This window comes from Aythya marila (assembly GCF_965140915.1).
Source record: "Aythya marila genome assembly, chromosome: 12".
Classification (NCBI taxonomy): Eukaryota; Metazoa; Chordata; class Aves; order Anseriformes; family Anatidae; genus Aythya; species Aythya marila.
In genome coordinates this window covers 14,980,169-14,998,656 of record NC_139053.1, presented here as the reverse complement: position 1 = coordinate 14,998,656, position 18,488 = coordinate 14,980,169, and the positions used below count along the sequence as shown (strand labels likewise).

Here is an 18,488-nt window from a genome sequence, read left to right as displayed (position 1 = left end):
CAAATCCCACTCCTGGTATGGTAAAAGTGTTTGCAGTATTTCAATACACAGTTTTCAGTACAGAGCAAATAGAGTATCTATGAAGATTTATTAGACAACGCCTTCTTTGTACAGTATTGCATGGTGCTGTAAACTCTTTCTTACAGAAGCAGATATGGAACTGCTCCATAATTCTGTGGGAGACATTTCCCATTTGATTGCCAAGCTGCAGTTAAAATTCCCACGGAGAAGTCCATTTTGGGTAAGAAAGAGATGAAGGTGGTGGGCTTTGGCAGACAATGACAAAGGAAAGATGAACATACATGGCATCAAAATACATACATGGCATCAGAAGTAAAAGCACACAATTTTCATGGGAAATGGTCTGATACTCAATTGAAAATGGTATAACGAAGTATTTGTGGGTACGCTGCAACCGTTATGCAGAAGGGACTGAAAAGCCTTGTGAACTTCTTTGCAGTCTATGTTCCCAGACAAGAAGGCTGAAGTAACAAAGGCTTATTGATGTGAAAAGGGGGGGAAGTTTTTAATAGAGGAATCCCAGGAGCCAGCCAAAGAAGCATTATCTTGTATTAAAAAAATCTGCAAATAATGAAATTCAGAGGAGAGAGAAGCCAATTTTCTTCTTTACTTGGCCCATGAAATTAGTACCAAATAAAAGAAGAAACACATGTAGAAAGGACTGGAGACTAAATCTTCCCAGCAATATTCTTCTCAGGGTATGTTATTCAAAAGAGTACAGGGAGTCATGTTCAGAAATGCTGAGCAGGTTCAGCTCCTATTGATCTCAAATAGGGCTGTGAATTCTTGGTACTTTGGAAAATTAAGTCCTCCGAGTGCACTTGAAATTTTCATCACTGCAATCAGAATCCCACCCTGAAACTAACTGGACACAAGCAGGAAAATCTTCATTGTAGGTCTTGTTTTATAAAGCAACCCAAACTGATGCTCACACTTGTAGCTATTACAAAAAGGGGACAAGTCACATGAGCAGAAGTTACCTTTCCAGTCTAGAAACAAAACGAATAAATATGTCAAGGCTGAGTGAGAAGAAGCAATGCTAGTAGGAGTAAGGGAGAAAAGAACATCTACTGGATATTTATAGTGGATACATATTTATATATGTAGATGTATATCTGGATATACATCTACAAGTGTATTTTATTTACAGAGTAGAAAAGAAGAACCGATAAGCAATGAATGAGGTACCATTTCATTCCAGTGCCATTTGTTTTGGAACTGTAGTAAGCTCATACATTCCTATCATGGAAGAGAGAGGGTGAAACTTCCATGTGGATTTTCTTTCTTGGCCTGGTGTATCCTTTTCTGGGGTGCAGATGCTGGCTGACTGCAAGAGAGGCTGGGCTTTCCTTCTTGCACATTATGCCAAAGTATGTCTGAAACCAATACTAGTGTCTTAGAAGTAATTTGCAGGAGTTTTAAATACATCTCTGTGACTCCATAGGCTACACAGCCTTCCGGGTATAGTGCAAATAAGTCTTTATGAAAAGCGTTTTCAAAGTGGATCTTTGAACCTGCTGGACTGCACGATTTCTCCCGTGCCATTTTTGATCCATTGTATAAATACAAATTTTGGCACGTGCACAATGTTATAAACTGCATAATTGTTTTTATTAGAATTCTGTGAGTTTGGAGGTACCTGTTCTTTAATTACACTTGGAAAGGTTCCAGGAAAACTCTTCTAAAATGTACTGCTTGCAAAGCCATAGTCGGGCCACCCACAATGACAGCTTTTATTTTCCTTCTATTAGTGATGGACATTTTCATTTAATTTTGGTGTGGGTGTGTGACAGAGCCCCCATGTACTGAGCTGCAGCTTCCCCCTGTTCACTTTCCAGCCGCAGTGTGTCGGGACACCATGGCAGCAACTTGTGACATCTGGATCTAAGCCAAAGCAATGCTACTCACTGAGTTTTTAGGCTGTCTTTCTGGCTTCCTTGGCCTCCCCTCCCCCTCTAAAAATTGCTGGTGACACTGGAAATGCAAGTCAGTTAATCTTGTCTAAAATCTAAGTGTTAGCCTAAAGCACTGCCTGCAAGAGAAATGCAGAACATTGCTCTGTGAAGTTGCTGTATGTCAGCCGTAAGCACCCAGCACGGAGGTGGGTTTAGTTCCGCTCCTGAGCCCAAATCTCTTGTGTGGCAGGACAGAGAAAGTACAATAGTAGCAAGTCAGCAGGATAGCTGGAACTTCATGCTCCTTGCCAGAAAGTAGGATGTCCAGCTAGCACAAATAAATGTGTAGAACTAATCAAATTAGGATGGACATGCTGTGCAATACAGAGAAATGCATGTAGGCAGAAAATTGTGTTTAATATTTGTAATCAAAAGCATTTATTTGGGACTATAACAGCCGAGTGCTACGTGCAAATTGGGTGAGGAAAAAATGTAAACACTGTTTCTTTGATTTCATTGGGAGTTCGGGTACAGGAGGAATGCTGGATCAAGCTCCTTTTCCAGTGGCTGTGATTAAAAAGCTATGTGAAATGAACTTAGGGGCTTATTGACAGAAAATATTACTGTAAATGGTGGTGAAAACCTATTCCACAGAGATTACTCTTTATTGCTTGGAGTTTGCCAGAATTTATAGGATGCAATCTGAAAACTGTGGGTTTAGAGACCATTTGAGGAAATAACTTCAGTCCTAACACCACGTTTTGAGGCTTCTGCAGAAAGCAGAATTTAATGCAGCAACTGGAGAGACAGTGGAATTTTATTCTGTGAACTTTTCAGGCCCTTAAGGAACATGAATTAATGGAGGAACCACACCAACTCAACCAGTAGATGTTTTTGTTACTTATCCAGTTTCCATGTCAGCTGAAATACAGTTACCTATAAACAGAATAACCAGTGACATGGTATAGCCCATGCCATGTGTCACTGAAGAATGCAATTAACCATCATGCAAAAGCAACTTTATTACAGTAGCTCATATTATAAACTGTACACTGGCTAGAAATGCTGAAGTGTGCTTTGTATGTGCTTTTGGGAATATGCTAGACTAGCATTTTCCAGTCCTGAGAATGTTGTAGCCAGCTTCAGATTTCACGGAAGTAAACAAAGAAGGCCTCATTGTTTCATTTTATGAGAGTAGCCTTTAACGTTCAGGGAGAGAGGAAAGGATATGGTACAGGAGTAGATCTGCTGTTAGCAGACATCACAGTACTGCCTAGTGCTTTATAAATGTACTCCATGGAAGTAAGAGAACTGCTAATGCTGTTCTAGCTGGAGGGGAAGCCGGCAGCCAGTCCTCCGGGATGCATCATGTTCCGGCTGTGCCCCTATACCCTACCTGAGGAGCTCCCTGTGGCAGGGAGGTCAGCCATGAACCTCCCTTTTGTTTACAACCTCCTTTCTGCAGGAGGAATCATTCTGGCAGGAGGGATGCAGTAGCCGGTGTGCCCAGATTCTGTAAATCAGACCGACAGAGGAGCTTTGGTCATCTGTGCCAGCTGAAGAGGTCTCACCTCTTCTTTAACTGAATAGTATGGAGTGGGTTAGATAACATACGGACAGCCATACAAATGTAGTTTTGTACCAGATGGTTGCATCCCTGCCACTACTTGTAATCTATATGTATAGCTATGTAATCCTTCCACGAGTTATTTTTCAAGTTACTCGTATTTTGCAGGATTGGATGTTTTGTCCTGCTACAACTAACAGTTGCTAAACTCTGTAGGCAAATTATATAAATTCACAAATTGCCTTGAGATTATTCAATGAATAATACAACAACAATGAAAAACCTTAAAAGTTGTGGTATGTATGGAGCATAACCAAGTATGGAACCTACTTGACTTGTGGCAAAGGTGAACATGATGGGTCTTGAAAACGACTTGCTAATTCTAAAGAGGTCCATTTTCATTTGAAAGACATTTCCATGAAGGTTTTTCCACAAGGAGTTTCACCCAGCATGTGGTTAATCAGCACTCATTATAAGTGAAGCCAAAGCTTCACAAGAGTGAAACGTCTCCATGAGGAGAAACAGAGAGCACAGATATTAACCTGGAAGTACCCTGAATAACCCAACAAATATGTAGCCTGGTAAGAAATAGTCACAGAAATGGTCAAGTAGCACTGCAAAGTTGCAGAAAGTGAATGCAGAGTTAGCAAAAACTTTATTTGTTCTGATTCTATTTGTATTCACTCAGTGCCATGTGACTAAAGCTCCTGATTAAAACAAGCCCCCTCTGTTCCACTTTCTCATTGGAAGTACCCTGCTCCCAGTTGTCCAATCATATATTATTTAGGTGTCGTATCAATTATTTGGATTAATTTCTAATACAAATATGACTGGAAAAATAATTGAGGTTGATGGAGGCAGAGATGGTAGCTATCAGACAACAGACTTCTATGAATGACTCACTCATCTTAGTGGTCAAAAATGTCTCTTATAATACAGAATTTGCTCTAACAAAGCAGGTAAAACAAACATGATGGCATTTTTATTCAGGGCATATTTCTTCTGCGTGCCCATCAGATGTGTTACCAATAATATGAGTTCTGTGTTTGCAGAGACTCTTTATCACTGTGGCCATGATAGCATCATTCTTAGGGAAAAAAAAAAAAAAAAAAAAAAAAAAAGATAAAAATCTATAGAATTTCACAAGAAAAGATGGATTCAGAATTAGGAAATACAAAGTTATAGAAAACAATCATCCTTTTCCTGCAATAAGCTAGTGAGTGGAAACAAGAACGCTCAATATCTGTGCATCCAGACATCAAGGTGATATGTATGGAGAGTTTGCACCCCAGTATGATATACCTAGAGCGGATGGATGAGACACTTGGGTGGAACTTGGCTGTGCTCTTGCAAGACTCAGTATGGGGATGAAAGTGAAGCAGTAATTCGCTGCTGGTATAGCACAGCAAAACATCTGCTCTTCCCTTGTAGATAAGAAAGAAATCATGACTTTCTGAGTCATGGTACCTAGATGAATGTCATAATGCTGGAGATCTTCCACAAGAAGTCCATTATGGGTAGTGCAATGCTGTCTATAGGTGACAAATTTCTGCTGGAATGCCATATTTTCTTGTATTCATTCTCTTGTAGATAGAACCAACTGCAGCAGGTGGATACAAACAGTAAGGGAAGAAAATGGGAAGGAAAAGACCAACTGAAAACATTACAGAACTGATCAGCATGAAAAAGTTATAGCAGCGTCCAACCTGACAGCCTGGGGAGAAGACAGGAGTCCAGTGACAGACCATAGCATGGTAATGATCACCTCTGAGGCAATATATTCTGGCTGGTCATCTGCGGTGGGAAATGCTTGGGAGTGGGGGGTGAGAGAAAACCCTCTGACACCACGTTGTTTAGCGCCCCGCTGACTGTGGTGCTTTATTTCTCTAAGGGTTCGCATGGTAACTATGTTTGCACATGGTAACGAGCTGCCTGCAGGATTCTCTGATGTTTATGACCGTCACTGCTGGGGTCTTGATTGACTGGGGGAGCAAAGTGTGATGTGTCCAAGCATGTGAACTGATCAATGTTGCTGCTTACAGGCCAAGAAAGGTTGGGGTCCCCTGCCTAATGCCAAATCAAATTTGGACACATGTCATTTATAGGCATGCAAAGCAGTATCACATTTTTTTCTTCTTCTTTGATCACACTCAGAAACTACAAATCCCCAGGGTGAAGTCTTAACTCCACAGAAAGCAGGCGCAAAACTCCCTTCTGTGGTGCTTGGTTTATGGTGAAAGTTTTGTTGTTGTTGTTGCTTTTTTAAACAGTCCTTATAATTTCTAGAAATCCATGCTTATTTCCCTCCCCTCACAGCAAGTAAAATGTCAGTCTTCACAGTCAGGTGGTCTGCTGAAAACAATCAAGTCTGTCTGTTCAGGGTGTGGAAGGCTGATTATAAATTTACAGCCCTATAGTTTTATATTTTCTCCTATTATCTACTCTTCAGAGCATGTTTTATGTGTTTTGCTCTGCTGGGACAAATGCTAAGTTGTAGCCAGCTATTTCTTTTGAATGCACTCAGTGGGAGGTGACAGTTGTGTTATTACAAAAAGGTCTTGAAACTTTACCACAACATATTCAGCAAGGTGACGATGTAAAACCATTGGGAAACAAGAGAGAGGTGAAGGAGAAATTCCACACCTGGGAAGTTATTGAATGTTTCAAGGCAGACCATGCTTTAGAAGGGAAAGCATCGCTGCTCTGCCTAATCCACTGCCCCAGCCCAGTTGTCAAGAGCCCTCCAGTGAAGGAGACAGAGCTCCAGCTCACCTCGCATCCATTGTATCCTCCAGCTCGTGTGCCAAGTGGAGCAGCCAGGCACCTTAAATTGGCACCGTCGACTGCTTACTTTTGTGGTGTGACACTGGGACAATGGAGATTTTGAGTGTGATTGCATTGAGCCATATACAAAAACTCTCTGGCACAAAAGGGAGATCACGGGGTGAGGGACACTTCTGTAAGTGCAGCCAAACCCATCAGAAACAAGTTCTGTATTGATTCCCGACCCATTAACTTCGGTTTTATGTTTCCTTTCAGATTATTCAGATCTTTCCTGCATTACTGATGTTTTCTCTAGAAGGGGAAGTGGAACCTGACAGCATGGACTAGAGCAGTCGAGACCAGAACCGAGTGCTCCTTTTGGCTCAATACACGTAGGTGGTGTGCAGTCAGCTCCTTTGTGAACATCCATGTTGGACAGTAAGTGCTCAGTAGTGGGTCTTGGCTATCACAGCTGGATTTCCTTCACAGGCACCCTTATCTGTGTTTGATTTTGATTGTTTGTGTGTCTTCCTTGAAGATGTCTTTGGAAACAATGGACCACAGCAGTACATTCTCTCCAAACGAAGCTGGATGGCTGATACCGGACCCCACACCCCTCTCCCAACACCAGCACCGAGACCCCTGCACATTTCGGCTGAGCCCCACGCCTCCTCCACCACCCCCCGCACCCCCTCGTCTCTCAGCCCCCCGCAGGTGCCGCGGCCGCCTCCCTCCTGCTCAGCCCAGCCTCCCGCAAACCCTCCGCATCCCACCGCCCCCTGCCCAGGTGCCTCCCCCGGCTCCCTGCGGCCCCTGGCCTCCTCGGCACGGCTCGGCACGGCACGGCTCGCACCGCACGGCTCGGCACGGCTCGGCACAGCCCTACCCCGGCCCGGCCCGGCCCGGCCCCGCCGCCTCCCCATTGGTCCCTCCCGCTCCCCTCCGCTCCGCTCCGCGGCGCCCCCCGGGCGGCGGCCGGGCCGAGACGCGGCGCCGGAGGCAGCGCTGCCCCGCGGCGGCGGCGGCGGCGGCTTAAAGCGTGCGCGCCGGCGGCGAGGGCGCGCTCACCTGGGCGCCGCTCCATGGGCTCCGCCGCCGCGCACAGAGCCGGCCGCCGGAGCCGCTGCGGGGCAGAGCCCAGGTGACCATGCGGGGGAGCCGGGCTCGGCCGCCGCACGCTTCGGGGAGCAGGTAGCAGCGCTCCAGGTGCGCGGCGGAACATGGACTGTCTCCTGCTGCTCGGCTGGACGGTACCTGTTGCGGTTCTCAGCGGCTGCTCCATGCAATTCCCGACCCTCCCGTGGCTTGGAAGCGCTGTAAAGGCAGGTCGAGAGCACTTTCTTTTGCAATCGCCTAGAGTGCTTGCATACCAGGTTACTGCACAGTCTCTGGTGCCTTGTCTTTCTGCCTTCCCTTGTCAAGTAAATCTCGCCCAATGCTTCTTTTTTCTCTCTCTTTTTTTTTTTTTTCTCTTGCAGACCCTTCAGTTGTGCTGCCTCTGTTGCATGTTTCATGCAGCAACTTTAACCAGTGACAGCATCAGCATCAGTGAATTAAATCATGGTTTGTATAGCTCTTTGTGTTATCTATGTATGTGATGTATGTGAACATTTGTGTGGATGCTTTTTTTTTTTTTTTTTTTGGTAGACTGAGCGTTCAAAGTGAAGAAGCCACGGTGTTCAGGGAACATAAAGTGAAAGCAAGTTGGCTGCCATAAAATAGCTAACCCTGGGCAGAGATTAACTTGTTCAGCCCTGCATGCAAAAGCTAAAAAGAATGATAGGTAAAGGCAAAGTGAGTGAATAAACGAGCTGGTAAATACATCCACGTTTACATGTGCAATTAGGAAGATGAATGTGTATGTAGCCACAATAACAAAACCTCATGCATCTGTTAAGGAAGCAATGAGACAAAAGTAATGAAAAGATTTGGGTGGGAGGGTGGAAGAAGCAGAGCAGTGCAGGCTAAGGGAAAGCAAACCTGGAGAGAAAGGACTGCTCTGAATGAGAGCTGAGGAACAGTTTGTTCCCAGGTTGCAGAGACTAGCACTTAGATGCTGATGAGTTTGGGAAGTTTGAAGTGCAGTGTATGCTTTTTATTGGGTGAGAGTGGAAACAAAGTACAATAGAGAACCACACCAGGGTGCAGAAAGGAAAACCCTGTTGCACCCTATCATCTGCTCACTGGGGGATTCCCTCTCTCCAGCAGCTGCTTGCATTTTTTGGCCACTAGCCTGCTTAGAGTCCTCAACTTCTGCCGTTGATTAACGCCACTTGAGGAAAGTGAAAGCTCTTGATGTATTGTTTCCACCGTCTAAGAAAAAACAACCTATCATTGGTTATGTGCTCAGCTTAACGTGCATCCAATAAAATCTATTTAGGCGAGAAGAGTGGTAGTTTTTGCAACATCTGTTACGACATAAGAAGGAAGAGTTTTTTTCTTCTTTCCAAAGGGTGTTAGAAGTGGATTGTCTGACTGTCAAATCTATGGACATCTTTAAGTATTTGCAGAGAAGTACAGCTCAATGGTTCAATGGGGCAGGGAAGCAGTTCAGTGAGCATAGTTACTCATATAACTGGGAACTGGTGCCAATGGTGCTAGTTCAGCAAATGACTGAAATTCAGACCAAGCTTCCAGCATCCAAGTAATCCCTGTATGGGTAGTTCAACAGCAGTGGTCATGTACTTCAAGCTAAGTGCCTGCTAGCTGGATCATGGCCTCTATTTTTTTTTTTTTTTCCTTTCCTAGGTTGTGTGAGTAGATCTTCTTGCAAATAGTTTTGTAATTTTTCACGTATTTTATCCAAAACAATAAAGTTCTTTGACACGCAATTAGCAATGGCTGACTAAAGGTTATTAGGTAGGATGTAATCTCTTTCTGCTGAAGGTCAATTACAATTTGAAACCCAGTCTAATCAAGTCACTACAAAGAGATGAGGTCTCACTCAGTTAAGGCATTAATAAATTAATCCTTTAATCCATTTGAACAAGTGGTACAGTTCTACAAAGTCCCAGTCATGGTTCCCCCTACAGTGATACAATATTTGCTGCATTCTTAGGGAAGCAAAAAAAAAAACAAACCAAAGCAGCCTTCACATTTGACAGCAATTAATACAGGGGGAGGGGAAAATCTACAGATCTGCTGGTGATGACAAATGTCTTCAGAAGAATGATTGTGGGAATGTTCACAGCTATGCTAGTTAGTCTGTACCTCTCAGTGGGGCAGAAAGGAAACAAACACAGTTTGAGAGCCTGTGTGACTTACAGGGATGAATATATGCAGTCAAGACTATATACACATAGCCTGTAGAGCTTTCAGGCCTGTACTTAAATGATGGAATTCTTCATACCATAGTGAAAGCCTGCTGCTTACTGTGTAAGAATGACACTTACCTTATTTGCTGGATGCTAAAGCTGATGGCTAACTTTTTTATCGTTACAGATTATGTATTTGTGACACCTGTCAAAGTGGATTCCAGTGGATCGTACATTTCACACAATGTTTTGCACAGTACTAGGAAAAAGAGATCAACTCAGAGTTCAAAGAGTTCCTTGCACTACAAATTTTCAGCATTTGGACAGGAACTTCATTTAGAACTTAAACCTTCAACCATTTTAAGCAACAGTTTTATTGTCCAGGTACTCGGGAAAGATGGAGTCTCAAATTCTCAGGAACATGACATTGAGCAGTGTTTCTACCAGGGATTTATAAGGAACGATAGCACCTCATCAGTAGCAATATCTACGTGTGTAGGCTTGGTAAGTGTTTCTTTAAAACAAATCAGTGTTTGAAGTATTTTCATATACGGAACAGTAGCTGTTTTGGCAAAGATCTGTATGTATGTACCATATACCATTTGGTGACTTTCCTAAAACCACCAGTGCATTTAACAGAAGAGATTTAGTTATAGCCACTGAACTGCATCACACCTTTTGTAATTTTTTATCATAGTCTTTGAGGAAAAAACAGAAGATTGACCAGTAGTCCTAGTAATTAACCCACAGCAATTTTCATTTGCTATAGTTTGTGATAGTTTCTCCTTCTTTCACCTGCTTTTAAGTAAATGTTCTTGTTGCTTTTGTGAACTACTTTGGATAAAGAAAAAATCAATCCACAATTTAAGAGCAGAAAATATTTATACCTAGGTTTGTCAGCTACTTTAAGGAAGGGTGAATTTCTTAGCTCAGTAGGAGTTATGAACCAATCCTTTGACAATTGCAGCCTACTTTGGTTTATAAGTCTTGACGAGTTGATCTCTTATGAATGTGTTAAATGTTATCTTTGCATATTTTATATTTATGGCTGTCATCCAAGTTCATGAAAAATTATTATGCACAAATTATTATTTTTTTTTTCAAAATATATTTGACAGTGCTCTTTGCCTGCAGAGAAGTCTTTATTGACTTAACTCAGAATAGTCATCTACAGAATTAATGGTTACTGATGGCTTTTAGGCAAAAGATCTTACACCTTGCCTGCAGTCTGCTATGAATGCAGATTAAAGAAGGGAAATTCAACAATGTTAGGTTATATGAAGCTGTCTTTATGCTGTGCAGTTCATTAGGGTCCAGAGGATATGTTAGGTCACCCTCTAGAAATCTTTCTTGGAAAGGTACTTGACCATAAGGGCTATTAAACTGCATGATGGGACCAAAAGAGGGGCACTTCAGACATCCAGTGTTTCCTTTGAAATAGTAATCAGTGACTTGGGAGGAGGGTGGTTCACTTGGAAGAACTGTTGAATACTGATAATTGGTTGCAAGTAGTCTGGATTATATTTTGTATGCTCTACTTCTTTTTATTTTACTTTTTTTTTTTTTTTTTTCCCTGTGTTGGTCACAGCAGTTTGAAGGAATTAATATTTTATAGTTCATTTGAACAGTTGCAAATGTGACTTTGGAGCAGGTGCCAGGAACAGGAATGAAACTTTCTTTTGTTTTTATGTTTGGAGTCCCAAAGTCTCCATATCAGGTGTGCTTAGTTGTGAATTTCTATAGAAACTTAATTTTCAAAACTACAAGCTTTTACTGTTTTTATTCCAACAAAAGCCATTCTCACTCATTGCAGTGTTTGCCATTTCCTCTAAGGGAAGTGCTCTACCTACATACAACAGTTAAAATTTGGGTGATCTCCCCCGCTTGGTCACATTTTGTTTTCTAACATGCTTTATGAGCTAAGTGAAGCTGGGCTTGTCATGTCTTGTCTGGAGAAGGAAGGTTCAAGTCTGCCTCAGGTCACAGAGAAACAGAATGTGGTGATCTTAACTGAGACTGAAATGGATCTGTTACCACTGTCTCGACATAGAGATTGTTATGACTGGTAAGCTTTACTTAGAAAAGATCCAGAAACTGATCAAAAGAGAATAAATACTGTGGCTTGAACAAATTTATTATGGCACAACATTTTCAGTACCTACACTATCATCAATTATAATCTGTCTCTTTCTTTAATCAGTTCCAAGATTCAACAGATTTCACCTTAAATTGTTATTTTAAACCGGTAAGTGAAGTAAACCTTATAATAATCTCTGGCAGAGTCAGTATTACAAATAATGCAGAATTGTTCCTTTCTCCGTATCCATCCATTATTTTCAGTGCACCTAGTGAATATCAGGAAACTTATCAACAGGGCTCTTAGTCTTTCAGTTTGCAAGGCTGCCTTAAAAATGTGTCATCAACTGTCTGTAATGACAACCACGTCATTTTTACTGTGATCCAAATTCAGTGATCATATGTTAAGTCTGGACGCTGTGCTCCGACCAAGAGAACCTTGTGAATAGCTCCTATATCCTCTTTGCACCAACTACTTTTGTCACTTGGTTGCCCTTCTTTCCTATTTGTTTTGTTCACTGCAATTAAACCGAAAGTGGTGTTTCTTCTATATGGTTGGTAGCACTAATCTTTCCATTGTTCCTTTCATTAGCAATAGCTTCTCTACAATAAAACTGCAGTGACCCATTCTTTCAAGCCTGGAACACCACAATGTGATTTGGAAGCAATTGCATTTCAATAGACTACAGGGACTCTTTGATCTAATTTTTTGGATGACCTAGAGTATTCAGTCATTCAGTTGTCTGTTATCTGCCATTGCCTGCAGAGTGGACTTTTGAGAGTGTCTATATGAAAAGGTTTGTTAGGCAGGATGACCTTAACTTAACACTGGAAAGGAGCAAGAATTTGTTGCTTCAGTATAAATCTATTAAGAGATGGACGTATCTTACACTTTAATAGCTTAATTGACACTAAGGCCTCACGTTTTTATGCTGACTTGTTGATTTGAGACTGCATCTTCCCATCAGTCAATGCAATTTCCTTGATGTGTCAAAAGGCAAAACTGGGTCCACACTCTTTTTCTGAATAAGTACTCATGTAAATTAAGTTAGCATTTTAGGGTAGTGTGTACAGAATTACTATGAGTACTGCCTCTTGCCTTTTCATCTTTAAAGTGTTTAGGTATTTTGATTGTCAATGGGAAACTTGCTTTCTTCTGTACACTTTTGCTTCAGTCAGCATCCTTTATTTGCTGGAGCATCAGCTATACAGCAAGAAAGCTGTGATTTTTTTATTTATTTATTTTGATGAAATGAACTTGTATGCAAGAAATCTTGTTTAGATCTTACATGCCTGCTTCACCATCAGGCATTCAGTAACAGCATCATACTTTCTTGGTAACAGCATGTCAGATTTAGTAAAATTCAGGCTCGTGGTCTACAACATAGAGTCATTCAGTCAGTTTATCAAAAATGCTCAAAATACAGGTATAGTTTCTACACCTTCATAAAAATGTGTTCTGGACTATCTGTAGAGAAGATAATACATTCTCTCCAAAGAAGCTGTGATTACTTTTTTTTAATGTTCATATATTTTGCTAATACTTCCTCACTCTCAGGGCTGCTTTTGTTTTGTTTTGTTTAGCTCTTCTAACTTTGGGTCAGTGAGTTCATTTACATTTGTAAATATAAAATTAGTTTCTTCCTTTGTCATCATCTTAATGTGGCCCAAATAGAAAATCCTGTAAAATTTTCAACTCCTTTCCCCACTGATGTTCATTGTCATTTTTAATAAAACTCTTCTGATAGTCAAGAATGACTTGGATATTCCTTCAAGTTCCACAAATTCCTTGTGCTTTCCCAATGTGTACATCCAGGCCGCTGGTTTGTCTTGCTGCTTCTTCCTGTTTGTGTGTTCAATTCAAGCTGCTCATTCTTCCCCACTTTTTTTCCAAGCTCCTGTTTTGAGCTAATTCATACTTATTCAAATTACAGTTTATTATTACTGATATTATTTAGTAATATATCATTACTTATATTTGTCTTTAGCTATATTATTGGGACCCAAAGCCACATAACAAAGTTTTTTTTTTTCCCCAGTTTTTCTGAAATAGGTGGTGCAGGCCATTGTTAGAATAAGGCTTATTTTTATTTTTTTTAGGAAGTATTCAGTTTGGCCATTTCTCTATTCCCAACTACTTGCCCTTGCCCCTTTGCCCATCCTCATACACTCTATCCTGTGTTAAAAACAGGTATCTATGTCAGGTTCACCATCTTTAAACCCACTTCCAGGATGACTCTATCTTTAAAAGCCTTACTACTGTTTGTATGTTGATTGTCTCTATTTACATGCTTTTTTTTTGGTCTACTTTCTGTCTCCTTACGTGCTGCATATGCTCGGTCTATGTATACATAATCTCTTGTATAAAGTGAGAGGTTTCCAGTCACACAGAAAATCAGGGCAGAATAAAAGAGAACCCTAGAGTTGTCAGTAGTCAAGTGGCGTTCTAGAGAGAGTCTTAAAAGTAATTTATAACTGTGCATTTAGGAACTGAAATCACACTACCCTTGTGAACAAGAACCCTCTCTTTAAGAGTCAAGCAAGTTTACATTGTAGTCCAATACACAAAACATAGAAAATACCGATCATAATGAATGAGTTGGTTTTTATTTATAGCATTTGTGGGAATGTTGCTGCTATTTGGTGGAGGAGAGGCGAGGGCATCTGACAAGTACAAAGCATGTGCCCCCCGAGAAGAGAAAAGAAAAAAACATGTACAACATAAAGGAGTGCTCCTACCATTACATCATAGAGGAGACATGCATCTGTATTTTGGGTCAGAGAGAAAATCAGCAAAGTTCAGTGGAACAGTTCAAGTACTTTAAAACTGCATGATACAGAGTTTTATTGTTTAGACCAAATTCATCCCTAAACAAATGTGCTAGCATGGAGGCCTGACAGACTGCACCTGCTTATGCTAGAAGAGAATATGGGCCATTCTGCCCCTTTTATTTATGTACCTCAATTAGAAGAGTGGAGTCAGCTTTGAGCATTAGCTAGTGCCCTCCTTTGTTTTTTGGTAAGATGTGATTGAATCTTTCATTATAAGGGGCCTCTTTCTCTTGTCTCAAGTTCTGTTGTGTTTGTTAGTGTCTAGTCAAGGGAAGAGAAAGAGGAGGGAAGGATGAATCATGTTACACTCACTGAGCTGTCAGAGGAGTCTATGACTGGAGAAAGGGTTAGGTGTAGCTCTGAGAGATAAACAGGAGATGTATTAATTCACTCGTAGTTGTGTGTGCATGTCTGAGGGCAGGACTTTTCTCAAAATATCAAAGAACCCACAAAATTAAAGCCTCTTAGCATAGTCTGGCCACCTAAGAGGCAGGCAGGCAAGGCAACTCATATAACCATGCATTGTAGACATTTAATTGCACCCCATATTAGTATTATTTAAGCTCATACTAACAACTTCTTATACCTAGAGCTCACACTTAAGTCCAATTAAGTAGATTGAGACAAATCCCAGTGTTCTTATTCAGACAAACTCCCATCATAATCAGTGAGCCAGACTGGTGGTAAAAGTACAAAACAATTGCTGTTTGCAATGAAGTTCCTTTAGAAACCTACCACTGTAAAAACAGGACAAAATATGGCCCAATAGGACCTTGAAGAGAAGATTTGTTTCATTCTGAAAGCTATTTCAGTCCATCTACAAGTCAATATACAAACTCTATAATTTTTGCTGTTACACCAGAACAAAATGAGCAGCATATGGAACATATGTTCTTTGACCTTCTTTATATTCACACACCAACACATCTCTATCCTTTATAAAACACAAATTCTATTTCACAGAATCATCACTTTGTCCACCATCTTGATAGACATTGGGTAATTATTCATCCCATAATACAGTAAAGAGGAAAGGAAAAATTTTCCAAGGAAAATGAGGTGACTGAAAAAAAGCATTCTTGCAGATATTTTAAAGTATACTAGACAAACACAAATATTTTTGTATTGACTGTTGATAGGAAATGAATTGCATGATTAGGTTATTGATTACCCTCCTGCATATCTGTCAGATAAGCTTTCTGTTCAGCTCTGGTTTTAACTCTGCAAGACAAAGACAGTGTTATCCCAGGCAGTGTGATCCTACTGATTCCTCAAAGGTGAGATATGGAGTTAGATAGGTTTAAGGTTGGAGGAATAATCTGTCTCCACTGGACAGGAGGACTAATAGAGTTTGTGGTTCTTCCAGGTTTAGTAAAAAAAAAAAATAAAATATAACCCTTGAACATACATAGAGGAAATACTGCCACTGAGTATGAGCAGTTTGGCTCCATCAGCCTGAACATAGTGGCTGTGAACATAGAACAGTTCTCAAGACTGCCCACAGGAGCTAGTCCTCTAAGTCATTTTTGCCTGCTCCATTATTGCTTAACTGGCAGTAAGAGCATGGAAATTGTTTGTTGGTGTATTTCAGAACAAACTTTAGGCTGTTGTGAGCACCAGTGCTTGCACCCTAAAAACAGTGCCAGAAACAGCGGGTCGTCCACTTGTGTGTAGATAGGCAGTTTGTCCTGACATTTTTTTTCTAAGAAGCAGTCTTGTGACTTCTAAATGAATCACTAGACTTTATCTATACTTGAAACATCAGCATTTTTCTTGCTGTAGCAAAATCTTTCCACAAAGCTTAGTTCCCACAGTTTCCCTAGTCCGTTTGAGAGAAGCTAATAGTCAAATGCCCTCATAAGGGTCAGGAGAGGATGACCTGTCTGCGCAGACTTGACCTCCTCATAACAGGATGTCTTTGATGTAAATGAGGATTTTTATTTTAAGTGCCACTATTTTGTTTGGACCATACTATCTCTGCTGCTGAGATGCAACATATTCTCTTCTCCACAGCCATGAACTACTGAACATCTAACATATTTCCCTTTTTAGAGGCAGATTCTAAAAACTAATAGCCGCTTTCAGTTACTAATAATTAACTTAAACAAGATTTTATTTCTCTTTTTCCCCTTCCTCCACTTCAAAAGTGCTTGAGGAAGATACCGGGTCTGCATACCCAGAATAAAGTCTTTTGTTTACCCAAACCACAATGACAGCCTGTGAAACTGTAGTTCAAGTCCAACTCAAGCAGCCCACTCCCACAGCTCCTTACATGACACACAGCAGTGGAGTGAGTGAAAAGCAGAGGAGTATCTTGGTTGTGCCTTGGTACTGCAGCACAGTCCACTTAATTTGAGCAAACAGCGATATCAAAACTGTTCTTAATCACTGTTTTCTTAAACTTGCTTCCTCCTTAGTCTCTCTGTACAAGCAGTACACCGGTTTGGCACTTACAGTTTTTTATCGCAGTTATATTTATGTGCATAAGGTATTTAAGATAATGCTTTCAGATTTGCAATGATTGTGTCTCTGACGTACAGTTTGCCCCATACTCAAAAGAGATTTAGTTTGATCACTGGGACAGCCGTCCAGTACTGCCAACGATGAGAGAAGGGCAGAGGTCTGAAAACTGTTCTCAACTTCAGTGGTTTTGAAATTTGCAGTCCATGGATGGGGTAAGATAAAAGCTGGGGCCATGCTGTGCAAAGGCATCCAGAGTTGTGATGCTAATAATTTATCAGTTGGTTCTATAAGACAATTTCAGAGCTATTTGCATCTGATTTCACTGTCTCCTGGACATAAGTATTGCTGTGGACCTATGGATTTTTCTGGGGGATTTCTAGAAGATACCTGTCTTTTTTTTGGAAGTTGCACTGTTCAGCGATAACCTGACAACACCCCCACTAAAGTGAACAGTCTATTTAGTCATCAGAAGTGTTCCCTCTAATTTCCTGATCACGCACAGCTGTTAGCTCTGTGCGACACATTTTGGTCTTCTCTCAGTGAACTAGTAGGAGAAGGGTTAAACTTAGTTATCTGCAGTGAGAGGTACACTGGACCTGCAGTGAGAGCTAGCACTGAACCTACCGCAAGTTCTATCAGCTGAAGCTCAGACTTCATTATCTTTTTTTGTAAAACCCACTCATTTTGTGTTAGGAAGGCTGTGACTAGCCCTTAAATGGTATCTGAATTGAACCTTAATGGATAATTACATTACAAACAAGGTTTTCCTCTGTCTTTTTGATCATGTCACTGGGAGCAAAAATGTTGGTTCTTTCTTGCCTTTTCTTATCCCATTTTAATCCCAATTCTGTTGCTGCAGGTCTACCATAAATTACAGTATGCTAAAGGAATTTCCTATTGATTTGCTCTGACAGTGATTTGACCAGCTATGTGAATAGCTGATGGAAGCAGAACTTATCTTTGGTTCAGACAGTAGAGCGTTGACTAAAGCTTCGAGGTAAACATTTACAGAAACTTGAAATCATAATGCCTTGCAGCTCAGCACAATTTACAAATGTATTAATTAAGCTTCAGTACTGGCTTTACTCTGTGTTAGAAGAGACTCATAATAGGTTGACATCAGTAACCTTTTATTGTTTATCGTGCTCGGAAGTCACTAAGAATGAGGGTGAAGAAATGTCAAATAATCAGGTCATATGCAAGTGAATGAGTCTTGATGGTTGAAGCTTAGTACCGTGGGAACCATTATTGTCCAGAGTAATTTCTGGAACAGTCAAGTTAATTTCTTTTTTCAATGTTAGTTCATAAGCTGGGGAAATCTACAAACAATTTATACAGTCAGATGAAAATTCTTTTCCTGAGTCTCATAGGTAGCTTCACAGCTAGTTCCTGACACAAATTAGTAAAACAAAAAAGTCTGATGACAAAGATAACAGGTCTTGAAGTTATTCTTACTGAAATAGCAAGGTCCAGCATAAATGCATTTAATAGAAGAGGAAGCTGAAGCAATAAAGTGATATTTACTTGCAGAGACAATAGGGCATTGCCTTTTCACTCTTCTGTGGCATTAACATTTCTAGCTGCCCCACTATGTACACAGCTCTCATGGCTTTATGC

General features: G+C 40.8%; 1 protein-coding gene across 3 annotated transcripts in view; it reads left to right on the top strand.

Annotated features, from left to right (window-relative positions):
* The first annotated feature begins 5,140 nt into the window (after nucleotides 1-5,140).
* Nucleotides 5,141-18,488, top strand: part of ADAMTS18 (ADAM metallopeptidase with thrombospondin type 1 motif 18) — an 81,615-nt gene continuing 68,267 nt past the window's right edge. The window contains exons 1-4 of one of the 3 annotated variants that reach the window (XM_082770330.1): nucleotides 5,141-5,237; nucleotides 6,523-6,684; nucleotides 7,725-7,809; nucleotides 9,688-10,004. In XM_082770330.1, coding sequence (XP_082626456.1) covers nucleotides 7,752-7,809; nucleotides 9,688-10,004 — 375 coding nt within the window. In that variant the 5' untranslated portion in view covers nucleotides 5,141-5,237; nucleotides 6,523-6,684; nucleotides 7,725-7,751. Of the gene's footprint in view, nucleotides 5,238-6,522; nucleotides 6,685-7,276; nucleotides 7,620-7,724; nucleotides 7,810-9,687; nucleotides 10,005-18,488 lie in introns of those variants that run through there. The other 2 variants (XM_082770329.1, XM_082770331.1) reach the window with 2 other exon arrangements.